The sequence below is a fragment of the Rhipicephalus sanguineus genome, unplaced genomic scaffold (assembly GCF_013339695.2).
Source record: "Rhipicephalus sanguineus isolate Rsan-2018 unplaced genomic scaffold, BIME_Rsan_1.4 Seq292, whole genome shotgun sequence".
NCBI lineage: Eukaryota > Metazoa > Arthropoda > Arachnida > Ixodida > Ixodidae > Rhipicephalus > Rhipicephalus sanguineus.
The window spans coordinates 97,014-110,908 of record NW_023614955.1 but is presented as its reverse complement, the minus strand read 5'-3'; the positions used below and the strand labels follow the sequence as shown (position 1 = coordinate 110,908).

At 46.0% G+C, this 13,895-nt stretch overlaps 1 protein-coding gene across 1 annotated transcript; it reads right to left on the bottom strand.

Annotated features, from left to right (window-relative positions):
- Nucleotides 1-1,513: 1,513 nt before the first annotated feature.
- On the bottom strand, nt 1,514-13,289 carry LOC125756611 (uncharacterized). The gene is made up of 3 exons (XM_049411510.1): nt 12,871-13,289; nt 12,618-12,802; nt 1,514-2,402 (listed from the first exon to the last, which is right to left on the bottom strand). Exons 1-3 carry the CDS (start codon nt 12,884-12,886, stop codon nt 2,142-2,144), a joined length of 462 nt encoding a protein of 153 aa, XP_049267467.1. The 5' UTR covers nt 12,887-13,289; the 3' UTR covers nt 1,514-2,141.
- Nucleotides 13,290-13,895: the final 606 nt, after the last annotated feature.

Here is a 13,895-nt window from a genome sequence, read left to right as displayed (position 1 = left end):
CCTTGCAAACTCATAAACGGCATTGTGTGTTGCTGCCATGTCTTCCGTTACTTTCTCTCAGTAGCATGAACGAACTATCCGCACCCGTTTTGTCTGCACTACAACGGAGATGCCTCAACTTCAGCCTATGTTAACCCCCACTGCCTTTCAAGGAACTATGTCAACAATGCCAGCACTATGTGCTGCTGGGCCTCATAACATAAGCTTGCTCAGTGGCACAAACTGTCCATATACTTTTGCCCCACAATGCAACTGTGCCATTCTCAGTGGTCCGTATTGGGAAGCACTCCAGATCTACAAACACTATGATGTGCTGTTGGCTGCTAGAAAATGACTCGTTTATAACAGCGGAGTTTTGCACAACATAGAAAGGGTTATGAATGTAAAAATGGCCATCCACTCCCATTTGTTGCACAAAGCTACGAGAAAATTCATATGGATTTCTCATAAAGAACAGCATTTTAGTTGGCGAAAAATTTGACATGGTCCACAGTTTGAACTCGAGAACGACTTTTTTTCGGGGTGGTCGCTCTACCATTTAAGCTAACCAGTATGCTAGTAATCAAAGTGCGAGGGCAAATTCAGTTTGAAGCGCATGGACACTGAATATGACAAATGAGTTCTGTGGAAAGCACAGTAGGTATAAGTAGCTTATAACCAGCTGCAAGTAATGTTTTTTCTTTCAAGTTTGATTTTCATAAATAGATATTAACGCAGAATCTTCTGCTAAAAGCTGCTGCACGTTTCCACAGGACCCATTTGCCACATTCTGTGTGCTTTGACTTTTCAACTAATTGGCCCTTACACTGCCCATTGCTAGCCTACTGGCTATCTCAGTTGTAGAGAAACAGCCCTGGAAAGGTGTTGGTTCCAGGCTTGAGCCCAGGAACAGTACGAATTTTTTGTCTTCCTTTCTGAGAAATCAGTATGGATTTCCTGGTAGCCTTGTACAAAACAGGTGGATGGCCATTTTTCAATTCAAAATAACTTGTTCTCTACACAGATGATGTATGCGAACACAACTGTGATGCTTTGAATCATGTCTGGACGAGCTGGCCTTGGAGCATGTAGCCAAATGTGATGGTAGGAGCTCCAAGTGAATGTTCTCAAATGTTCATTGTTCCAGTGCTCCCAGAACGAGGAAAAAGCTGGGACACAGCACTGTGTGCCTTGGCTTCTTTCCTCGCACTGTGACATAATGAAGTAGTACCAACTAGCCCAGTTCATTGCGCTCTAAAATGTGTTTAGCTACTTGTGATGCCGTTCAGACCAATCTGCTTGGCAAATTCACAGGTAGCAATAGAACAGAGGGCTGCCGAGATAGCAAAGCCATAAATGCAAGGCCTGCGCGTGCACATCTGAGCTTGCAGAGATAGTGTCCTGCATAGGTCACTTGCTTGATGAATGTGCAATAAATGCAATTTTTTGGGCAATAAAGGTGTGATGACATATGCAATTTCTACATTTATTTGCTGCAATACAGAAACGTTCTCGATTTGTTCGAGTAGTGATTAGCATTTATGAAAAAGAATTAATGCAAGGTCATGCTATATGTATTACTTTCAATTGAAAGACCCTGTGGCACAATCTTAATTATACAAAAGTAATATACAGCCAGCAGAGTCAACATGCGCCGTACAACTCCTCTCAAGTTTCAAGGAGGCTATCTGGGTAACAGTTGGGAGCATTCGCAACCAGCCGGACAACACATGGGTGGCCCTGAAAAGGGCCGTTTCATGGCAGGCAGCATTTGCCAAGTTTCAGTAAGGTTGAAAGTCTGGTGAATTGGTGACAGAGCATCTGAACATGTAAAGCAGCGCATAGAAAAAAGACACAAGAGGATTAATATGATTCAACAGGACAACTGTTGCACTTGCCACTAGTTTATTCTTTTAAAAAATATGTATATAGTACATACCCACAAGTGCACCACATGCAACAATGACTTTTGCTCATAACGGTGCTTAAAAAAAATTTGAATGTTGTGCACTTGTGCATATGTGTATTACCCCCTCCTTTTTTTCCCTTCAAAATAAGCTAATTGCAAGTGCAGTGGTTGGCCTGTTCAATTGTATTCCTCCTTTCATGTCTTGTTTTTGTGTGCTGCTTTACACATTAAGATGATCTAAAGCAGTCTTGGTTCATGTTGGGAAGGTAGGCGAAGGAATTTGCTGCACTCGCAGGACTTCGTGGCCTTTTGTGTTGCAGTGGCTGCACTTCAGCAGCCTGTAGCAGATACCCAGCTCGCTGTGTCCATGTGACTTATCTCCAGGTCCGAAGTCACGGGCAAGAGAACTGACGATTTTGGCCAGCTGATCGATCCCTTGGCCTCTGTGCACATGGTACCCATCAATTGCTAAGAGCGCACGTCGTGGCTCTTTCGAGGAATTGAGAAACCGATGCTGTAGGAACAAAAAAAATTAGTGCAATTAGGAAAAATGTGATGCATTGAGACAAGAAAGAACTTGCAGATCAACTGAAGTCACTAAACAAAAAGAAAGGGAAGTGAACAACATGGGACCACAGCCTACAGTTTCATAAGATACAGTGCAGACCACTTATAACGTAACCGCATATAGTGCAGGACCGGTTATAATGCGGTCTTTTTCGACTCCCGTTTACCCTCCCATAGAACCGCATGTATACGCATACCGCTTATTGTGCAGTCCCCCAAGATGAAATACCGTTTATAATGCGGTTGCGGGAAAATATTTCCGACAAACGCGGTAGCGAGTGCGGTTCTCAAAGGAGGTACGCCGCTGGGGAGGGAGCGACGAGGTCGTTACAAAGGGCGAGGGCACGCACAGTGAACGAACGAGGGGCGGAGGGAGGAAAAAGACCGCGGCAGCGCTGTGCGGGCTCGCCGAGTGGGGAAGGATGGTGGTTGCCTAGGCGACGGAGTAGCCTTTGCACCGGCGGCGGCAAGGCTCCGCGGCCGCTTGCCGGCAGTGCGTTCCGCGTGCAACGTACGATCGCGTCCTCATCAAGCGCGCTTTAAAGCAAGTTTCCTGTCGGGAAAAGCGTCGTCGTTATCACACTTGCTACAGATATCGCGTTTGCTACCTCGTCCGCAAATTGAAAAAGTTTTGCGTCTTCATGACGCGGGCTTTCGCCTTTTCTGCCAGTGCGCGGACTTAAACCTTGGCGGTCTTTTGTCGCCGTTGATCTCCCGGCCGCGAACACTAACTTCGTATCACGCGCGCTGTTCTTGGGTTAGTGCTTGAGTGCGATCTTTTCGACCTCCGATCTTCTTGTCTCGGACAAACTTCCCGCGACTACATGCTGAACCGCAGGCTAGGCCTAATCAGCGTTGGTTGCTTTTCGGTAGCGGTCGCCGGCGATAAAAGTTGCGGTTTGGTGCGGAATCAACGAAACTTTTTGCGATGGCTGCACTTGAAGGGAAGGGAATCATATCGTTAATGAAAACGAGGGCATGGTTGGCACATGCAGCTCTCGAATGGTGGTTCCGGATTCGATTGCAATGTCTTGGACATCGCGTGCGCGCCCGTGAAATCGAACGATCGGTACCGCTCAGCACGTGAAATTTCGGTCGCGATTCGACATGGTTTCGGTGTAATGCGCATACCTCGAGGTAGTCGGCGAATTTCCGCGATGGCACTTTGTTTTGTTTGCTTTTTTTCCCCGTGTTCATTTCGTTGGCAATGCGGGTCTTTGGCGGTTAATTTTTGAACATTCGGAGATTTAAGTGGTTGTAAGCGCCCCAAATCGCATATGTCGATTATCGGACACGCGAGGCTACATGCTCAACACGTTTTGCGCAAGTGCAGACTTTGAAAAAGGTTGTTTTGGTTATAGTGCGGTACCGCTTATAGTGCGGATATTCGCGACTCCGGCGACTTACGTTATAAGCGGTCTATACTGTAATGGAAAAATTTGGCAACATAACATGTTGCTAGTATGCTGCAATGTCAAAATTTTTCACTGCTAGATGGGGCTCAGCCGGAACTTTTGAAATCAATACACGCTCCTTTGAATGTTTGCATTGCCCCTGTATATGTGGCTTGCACCAATATCACAGCTTGAAATTACATAGCCATCCACCCCGTGTGTCGGAACGGAACTAAAAACAAAAACAAAAAGATATTTTTGGCCGGAACGAAAATAACAAACGTTATCTATTATTTCGTTCCAGAGTGAAACCGAAATATTTTTTATCAGTTTTCAGTTTCCGGGAAAACTTGGTGACCTGGAACAACAGAGGTCATGCAACGTGAGCAATAATACATATGTCAGGGTATAGTGTTAGCGCTTATCTCATGCAAGAATTCCGAAGTAAAGATGTTCAAATTTTATGAAAAATGAAAAGAGTGGCAACCAGAGCTGTTTATATTAATGCAAGTGGACTTTCGTGTGCCAGTCACACTAGTGTGGAGAGGGCATTCTCGGTGCTGAAGTTTGTTTTATCAGAACAGCGGTCTTGCACCCTCGATGACGGGCTGCTTCTGAGAAAATGCTCACTCCCTTGACACAAAACATAGAACCTGCTCAGAAAATTCGTAATTCACTTTTGAGAAATTTAAATACAGTAACTTGGAAGGGTGCTAGTTTTGGGGTTTTGTGTGGCTGGCCCAGAAGCCCCTCAGGGACGAGACCAAGACAGACCAGCAACCATCTTTACTCTGCCGAGCCTCGGCCGCAACTGCCCGCTGCCAGTGGCTGCTGAGTGCGAGCTGCGAGCGCACCATCGCTCATCATTCTCTTCTACGGTCAGCACGCTCGCAGCCACCGCTTCTATACTGCCCCCTCCCCTCCGGTGAAACTGGGGAGGAGGGCGCAGTAGCCGCTATCCTTGGCCACAGCGGACAGCACGTGGCGTGCACGATCACACGTCGGCACGGTTCGTCCACCATGTAACCAAGGTCCCGGTGTTGTCCGTGGCAACTGGGGGCTCCGGGGCTCCGCATCCATTTTCGGGTTAGCAGTCGTCGTGGCAGCCGCCTTGCTGCCACCGTTTGTGGTTGCCTGCTCTTTCCTGTTGCTGACCTCTGGTTCTTCCTTCCTATAAGTGTACAGAAGCGTATAGACAAGTATAAAAGCGGCGGCTGCAAGCGCGTCGTCCGTAGAAGAAGAAAACGAACGATGGCACACTCGCAGCTCGCAGTTGTGGCCGAGACTCGACGGAGTAAAGATGGTTGCTGGTTTGTCTTGGTCTCCTCCCCGACGGGTTTCTGGGCCAGCCACAGCCACGACACCCTACATAGCTCGCGCTAGTCTGTAGCAATTCGTCGTACAGTTACTTGCGCTCGTCTGAAGAATGCGGGAAGAACGTGTTTTACCCGTCCCATGTTCTTAAGAGGAGCGCAAGTTTACCACAAATCCTATGTTTTTATCGTTACTTTACCTTCAAATTTTCACATAAAAATAAGAACTGTTACAAAACATTATTTTTTAGTTCCGGAACAGAAACGGAACTTTTTTCGGTGGAACGAAACTAAAACCGAAACGAAAAACATTTCGTTCCGACACCCTGCATCCACCATTGCGATGAATCACTACTGAAAGCTGACCAACCACCACTGAAGCTATAGTGACAGAACTAGAATATGTATCGTACTTACTCGAATCTAGGCCGCTCTCGATTGTAGGCCGACACTCGAAATTCGCAAGGCCAGAAAAAAAAGAACTTAATCATGGTACTCGAATCTAAGCCAACCCCCCACTTTCGCACATTGTTTTTTATAAAAAAACATCAGCTTAGATTCGAGTAAATACGGCACATGCATTTCAGATTCAATTAATGGTTGCCTGCACATTTGTATAATGCCCCAACTGCTTTGACACTAACGCAAGGAAGCAGCAGCCAACGAAAATAAATATGAATATTTCAGCCTGCCATACATGGAGAACACGTGCAAGCATCCAATGTTCATATGTGAAAGACAACAGTGTTAGAGGAGAGAGCCTGGTGCGGATAATAGAAGAATTTTGACACAGCAAGCCTGTGACGTACACTTCACTACATAGTCAAAAGTCTGATAAAAACTTGTCAGATTGGGAAGGTACCAGATTAACATATTAGAACGCGCCTCAAATTTTTTAAAAGTACATAAAATTGATGCTTCGGGACCACTATGGCCCCATTGCTCACACTAAAAAAAGCATCAGTGGGGCGCCTATGTATAGCCTATGTGCCACAGCGTGCAGGTAGGGCAAATTACCAAATGTACAGCTAGTTCCACATTTTTCCGATTTCATAAAGATTCCATGAGCAAACATGAAGATTACTACTTTGTAGCAGATAGAGTGTATTCAGATAACATCGGTGCATGTCTGTGGACCCCTTTAATTTCGCTGAAAAAAAAAAAAATATTTTGCTGTATGAGTCCCTAGGGCCACGAAACCAATGTTAGTTTTGCGAAAAAAAAAATTTGCCTAAGTCAAAAAAATTTGGACGGAAGTCTTCACTCAGCAGAACTGCTTTTCGCGAATTTCCCGAAAATACGATTTTGACGAGATCCTACAAAGAAATTATTGCAGCTGCGAGTCAATTTTTCTTGGCTTACTGTGAGTAACGTGCATTTATAAAATGTTATGTTGCAGTTCTGTTGCCCATAACTTATGCAAAAGAAGTTGCAAATACGGCACCCATTGCTCAATAATGCTCTAATTTCAGATTTTTTCACTCCGCGCTAAGTATGATTGCCGAGGATGATGTCAGACGCAAACCATAAATGCATATGGTAAGAAACATCTCTAAAAATAAAATACTTCGAAATTCAGTTTAAAAAAAAGGCCATCTTCAATTTTCTTTAAACTCCCTAGAATTAAAGCCAAGCACGTGCTCTAACATAATCTCTAAAAACATGTTGCATTATTTTTGTTAGATAGGAGTTACAAAGCCACCAAAGTGTCCAAATTGACGTCAAGTTCACACATAACCACTTAAAGGGGTGGTGCCATCAAATTTGTGGCTTGTGCATTCTTTGTTGCAAACATTTCTTATTGATCTAGGAAGCATGAGACACACTCCCAAATTCATGTATTCTCTCGAAACTATTTCACATCGCCTTATTTGTATGAACGACTTTCGGTTTCGGTTTCTGGGCGACAAGTTGGACACCGACATCACCGTGTAGGAAGCTAGAACAAGTGCACCCACAAAGTTGTGACACATGCAGTGCTGCATTGTCTGCTCTCGCACACAGATGCAAGCAACCGTCCGGACGCCTTCAAAACTTGCTAAAATCCTCCATCATCCGCAGATGGTCGGCGAGCTTTCAACAATGACTGGTAAAACCCGTTTTGTCTACGTAACCCAACAGCAGCACCACATTAGTGAAAAGATGTTGCGTGGAGTTTTGCACAAAACTCTCCACAGAATGGTACTGCACTGTTAAACGGAACGTCTTAAACAAAGGTGAAAACCACCTAACGTTATGGAAATTGCAAGCAGTATTGAATCCATTGCAAGAGACTCTTGTCTGCTGAGACAGTCATTTCATAACAACTGACCTACCTTCATTTTAGAGACTAAAAACATGAATTCACTTCACAAGTGCAACCAGTACTTGCTGGAAGCAATCCACACTAACCAGCTGCTGAACTCACTGAATATTGGCATGACTCTGCTGCTCACTACCCGAGGCCAGCAAATGCTGCAATGACATTGCTGTGCCTATAGTCGGGTACAACTTTAGAAGACAGGAGAGGCCCCGCCCAGATGACCGAAGCGCAGCAGCCAATTGCCTCCGCGACTAAATAGTCCCGCTAGGCATGTTAGGCATGTTCTCCGTCAGTGGGGTCACCGGCCGTCCGGCTCATGACGTCACCTGAAGTGCGCGCCTATTGGTGGAGGCTCGTATGCATCCGCCTTTGAGGGGAAAATGCCGCTGCCTTCTAAAGTTGTACCCGACTATAGCTAATGAAAGCTGTGATGTTGAGAGGGTTCTTTCAGTTGAGGTACAGAGTCGTCCACTTCCACCTTGAACACCGCACATTGCGGCCAGCACTCCGCGGAGCGCCTCTCTTGGTTGCTTGGGTAACTAGCGCGTATGCGCAGTGACAGCTCTGCCGAATTGTACTTTCTTTGCGGTGAAGCTAACTTCGCTCTTGCTATGCGCATGCAAATCCAGCATCCGGCACGGTTCAGAAGAAGCGAAGCGACTGCACCTTGTTCCGTCTAGCTTTTGCTGCTAGTGTTTTCTTTCATTTCTGGATGCGATCTCACAACCAATAAACCTCGGTCCGTGCATGAGTAAACTTTCACAGCCGCGCTTGAACTCCTACAACTAAGCAACTCAGCTCCTTTGAGCCCAGTAGCCAGAATGTTCCCGCTGCTCACGCAAATGTTTTTGATCAGCTTCAAAGCTAGGCGCCGCAAAATTGGCGATAAATGCATGGTAAGGTCTGACATAACAGCTTTAAATGTGCGAAAGTTTGGATTGTTACTCGCCTGAAAACAAAAGGATGTGAGCAATTTGCCAATTTCAGAGAAGTTACATTACATTCAGGTGTTATCAGCACTGCTGCCTTCATGCGCTAGCGAATTTAACTCGCCAATACGCCGCCCTAATTTGCTACTCATTTGCAACCATGCTTATTCATACCATTCATGCAGAAAAATGAAGAAGCATTCTAATAGAGTTCTCAGCTGAACTCATATCACGCAATCAGTTCACCAAAGAAGCGCCGCTGACAAATTATTACTTGTGTAAGCAGGCGCTGAATAAAGCTTGACTCCCTTTTTATCGCTGGGTGACCCAAAGCACCGCGTATCGCTTTATATATTTCTTGGCTCAAAACTTTAGCACGAAGCAGAAAGTTTTCCGTTAGCCTTCAATTCACAGCGCAAACTTATATTTTTTTATTGTTGACTTTGTGTCGCCAAACTTTCAGCTGATGAAAACAACCGTGTGAGTAGCGGGAATATTCTAACTGTACGGCACAAAGCATCTGAGTAGCTTAGTTGCGGGAGTGCCAGCCCGGCTTGGCGATCTTACTCATGCACGGGCCAAGGTTTATTACTTTTAAGATCGCATGCAGAAAAAGAAAACAGTAGGTAAAAAAGCAGTGCGGAACGAGGCGCAGTCGCTGCGCTTCTCGATTTCCATGAGATTAAGTTACCTTCATCGAAGAGCAAGCGCGATTGGGCGGAGCCGCTGCGCTTTAGCAGACGACGCGGCGAAGGCACCACCTACAGTTGTCACTGCGCTTGCGTGCCCCAGCCGCCCGCGAGAGACGCTCCGTGGAGCGTTGGCTGCACGGTACGGTGCTCAAGGTGGAAGTGGATGCCTCTGCACATCCAAAGGTGAGACAGCTCTCGAATGAAGACCAACATGCTGCACATGCAAATGGCAATGTACGTTAACAAGGACGCGTAAAAAATCGGTGATCAGCTTTTTGTGAATTAAATGTGTCTTTTCCTAGATGTTATCAAGGCTCTTTACTGTCCTTTTGACTTATCAATTTGTGTAAATGTATTTCATGTAGCATTTCTAAACTAAACCCCCCCAAAAACATGCAGTTCAATGATGGTTCCACGAAAAATGTGATTTCTCTCAAATTACCAGCTTGAAAAATAGCACCCAATTTTTACCCTCTAATTTGAAAAAATATAAAACACAAAAACAAACCACCGTAGTTATGCAATTTGTGTTAGAATGCTTTGGCTTCCTGTGCGACACAATTTGTACAAACCTCACCACCAGACAGGCATAGATGAGACTCTGGCTAAGAACATGCGCAAGGTTGTAACCAAGCTGATCATTGCGCATCATAGCAACAATAAGGCCATCGTCATCACCATGACCAAAAAATAATGAGCCACCGATCAAGACAACAAATGTGTGTGTGTGTACCTTTCATCACATTAACCACCAATCATAACAAGAAACGAGTTCATACATTTGTTCATATTTGTGTGTTATGTGCTAGACAGCTTCACTGGTAACCTGCCTTCACAAAATGGAATGGCTCGAAATTTTTATCACAATTTTACGCACCAATTCAGTCATACACACAACACATTGTAAACAGTGGTAGTTTAGCACAATAGCAATAATACGCCAGCAAACGAGCAAGGCCTTATCTATAAGAAAGCAACATTGTGCTTATAAAGCCCCTGTTGTTGTGGTTCGTGTTTGTGCACTCAGCATGTATACGCACTGCGCATAAGCACCACGGCTTGACACAGGTTGCCAGTTCCCTTAGTCACAGTGATGGCAAAGCCGCCTCTCAGCAATCACTACTTTTGCCTTATAAAAAGCATAGAATAAAGTGGGGATGCCTAATAATATAGATTGTAATATCAAGCACGAATTATGGTGCATGTAAAGAACAGAAGACTGTACAGCAATCCGAATGGCTCCTTTGCACAGTATGAAGGCCTGTCCACCAGGCTGCACAACAAACCGGTTTTTGCAACATTGAAACACATTTTAAAAATGCAAATCCTGTTGAAACTGCAAAAAGTGTGCTAGATTCTATCACTATAATTTACGGTCCTTCCATTTCCACTAGGATATGATAGCACGTTCTAGCCAGTTAGTTGTCTGTGTTTCTAACTTAGAATTATTATGTTTAAGCTGTTGCATTAGCGTAGACAGAACTTTCAATGGCAAACTTGTAAGGCATATTGGGAAACACCCAATGGCTCTCTATTGATGAATAAAAGGCTTTTACAGGGCTCTAAAATTGCCAAAGCTCCGAACGAGTGTGACTATTGGTGTTGAATCCTTCGTCTGAGGCAAGCTTTGAGATTGGGCTAGTTGCTAATCCATCTTCAACAAAAAGTGTAGGAGTGGACAACAGACAAAGAAGGGAACAAAGACAACCGTTCCCTTCTTTGTCTATTGTACAATGCTGCACTGTTTGTTGACGATGAACTTCGTTTGAGGTTTCTAGTCTCACTGATATAAGTCGTATCAAAGTTCATGCGTGGAATTTTGTAGATTACCCCTGGTAACTTTTATTGCTCCAAGAGGTCTTTAACATGTGTGAGCTGTCATGTTACCTAGTTTTTTGGCATCTGGGAAATTCTCACACAATTAGTGTAAAAAAATCTTGCAAGTGACTCGCTTATTCCCTGCACCATGGGATGCCCACATACTTTTGCTGTTCCCGTTTGTCCTCCCAAAGAATCAAAGTGCACACAATTAGTGTAAAAAAATCTTGCAAGTGACTCGCTTATTCCCTGCACCATGGGATGCCCACATACTTTTGCTGTTCCCGTTTGTCCTCCCAAAGAATCAAAGTGCTCCTTAGACAAATAGTTTCCAGGAGGTTACCCACAAAATGCGTGAACTGTGACACATCCTACATTAGTGGAACGAAAAGTTCAGACAAACAACAAAACACCATAAAAAGTGCCTCGAGAAAGGCAAGACATGCTCAAACACTGGTGGATAATTATTCATTACTAACCAAGCGATTAATTTGGACACCACTGCTCTAATCGCAATGAAGAAAATCTTTATACATCTGATCTCAAATGTGGTATGTGTGCAACTTACTTTAGCTGTACATGTGTTGACCTACCCAGGATATACACCAGCACCCACTGGCACCTAGGCCATAAATAATCACCCTCTTCGCATTCTTTATTGTGAACAAGGGGCCCATAGTGGTTCTGAAACGTTAATTTTAATTGTTGCCTTTTCAAAAGGTACCTCACATACATGAACCCATTTCGTCGACAGGTTTTCATTCATCCACTGAAACAGATCGAGATAGCAGTGACTTGTGGGCTTTCATTTATTCAAGGCTAACAAAAGTTACCTAACAACGTCATAGTGAGTTGGTTGTCACTGAGAAGGTGCGGACACTGGCGGTTTTCTGAATTTGGTATCACCACATACTGATGTTTCAGTCAAACATTTCTTTTCCCATGCCTTGAAAACACTGTCTTACTCTATTAGTGGCCTTCGGTGAGAAAGGCTAGGATGCTTGTGTCACTACCACTGCCATTGTTGATGAACCATTCCACGGACATTGGAATGGTTTATCAAAATTGTCTCTAACATACGAGCCAGCTCATGTGACGGCACATGCAAGCCATGTATTCTCAAATGCCTCTACTAAAAATGGCACCACGTTGCCTCACTCCGCTAAATCTAAATACTGAAAAGCATCCTCACGGTCCATGTATGTCACCGTCTTAAAGAAAGGGCATTAAATTTCAAGGCCTTGTTTTCCACTGTGTATAATGGCCACATGCAAGATCACTAAAAGGTGTGCACGTGCTTAACGTGCATTGTCACCTTCATTTCGGTATTTTCCCTGTATCGCAACATCGTGTGAACGCCTTGTCAATAACAACAGTCAGGTATTTCAGATGAACGCATATACACGGGAGAAAATTGCTAGGAGCACTTACAACTAAGTTTTAAAATTCGTTAGAATGCGGTGCGGACGGTACGCATCTACATACCGCTTTAATCGGGTCTGTTGGCAGTGCAGGTTTACCGTGCAGCAATACGGATATGCCATATCGTCGTGGTCGGCATGTCAGTATTTTAACCCGCAAGACCTCTACCGCATCACTTTACCGCAAGCAATGAGCAACTAGCGCGGCTAAAAAGTTCTTAAAGCTGCGTGCCGACCACGACGGTACGGCATTTCCCTCAGCGGCGCGCACCAGTATGTCAGCGTAAACTTACCTCGGCGTTCAAGATTCGAACACACGGCAGGCGTTTCAGCGTAGCCGTCAGCTTGCGGTTCAGCAAGCGCGTTTTCTTGATCTGGCGCTCCGCATCGGCGTCTTCAGAGCTGGAGCAACGTGGCAGCACTTTGAAGACGTATACACCACGAGGGCCACATCGTGCTGCAGTTGCAGAACTAACTTCTAAAATATAAAGAAAATACAACCTTCAGTGACTGATGCCAAGCATCTCACAATTTCAGAATACGTACCCCTATATTGTCGCATATATCTTGAGGGTCCGCGTTGGCACTGCAAACGTCGTTACCACCAACGTACAAAACGACAGTCTACGCCCTGAAAGTGCATCGCAGAGACGGCCTCAGCCATTCGCACAGCGTCAAAACCACCAAAACTAAATGTGCAGGTCTCGACGGATGTTTTCAAGTGAAGGCGACTCCTGCACATGAATTTAACCTGGCTGTCGCCTATCACTACACCGCGCAAAGAAGGCATAACTCAAACAAAGCCGGCGACTGCGGTGAGGGTACCGAGTAGAACATAGGCAAGTAAAGGCTGGGGACAAGGCCGAGGAATCGTCGGATCTTTCCCTAGCTACAACAGTACCTGTCTAGGGGCAGGGAGTACCTCCCTATGGTAACGTCAGATCCGGTTTCGCGCCAAACCGGGAGAGCCCCGACTCCGGGGATACGCTTTCGTCCCGCAAGCGCACCGAGTGCTTCCGCAGGTGGGACAAAACCTGTTCGCCAAACAACGAAGCGCTCGCGCCCGTGTCTAGCAACGCCGAAAATTCGCGGCCGGCAATCCGAAATAAACGGCGCGTGCGCCCCAGCAAGACTGCTTGCCCGGTACGCGGAGGGGAGAAGCAAGGGTTCGGCCGCTCGTGCCTTCACGAACGACCCGCGCCCCCGTTTCCCTGCCTCACAGGAGGCCTAGATACGGGACACTCCCTCGCTATGTGCCCTCGCTCGCGGCAGCGGAAGCAGCGCATTCCTTCCCGGGAAAGGGAAGATGCGCCGTCGCGGCCCCTCTCCCGAGGAGGAGCAGCCTCTAGCGGCAGGGGTCGGTTCGCCTGTTGATCAAAGGATCTGTTATGACGAGTGTCACCCTCATCGATGCGCTGGGTCGGATAGCGTCCCTGCTCGCGCGCGTCGAGTTGCGGTGCAGCACAGGCTGCTGCGCGCCTCGCGTACGCGTAGGGATCTAGAGCGCGATCGCTCAGCTCCCAACTGTGCCCGCTTCTAGCGGGAGCCGCCGCAAAGGCAGCTCCGGCGGG

Excerpts from the sequence above, each read along its gene's own strand:
- LOC125756611 (XM_049411510.1), bottom strand. Across the intron at positions 2,403-12,617 it reads TTCGAATCTTGAACGCCGAG|CATCGGTTTCTCAATTCCTC; the intron begins GTAAGTTTACGC and ends TTGTTCCTACAG.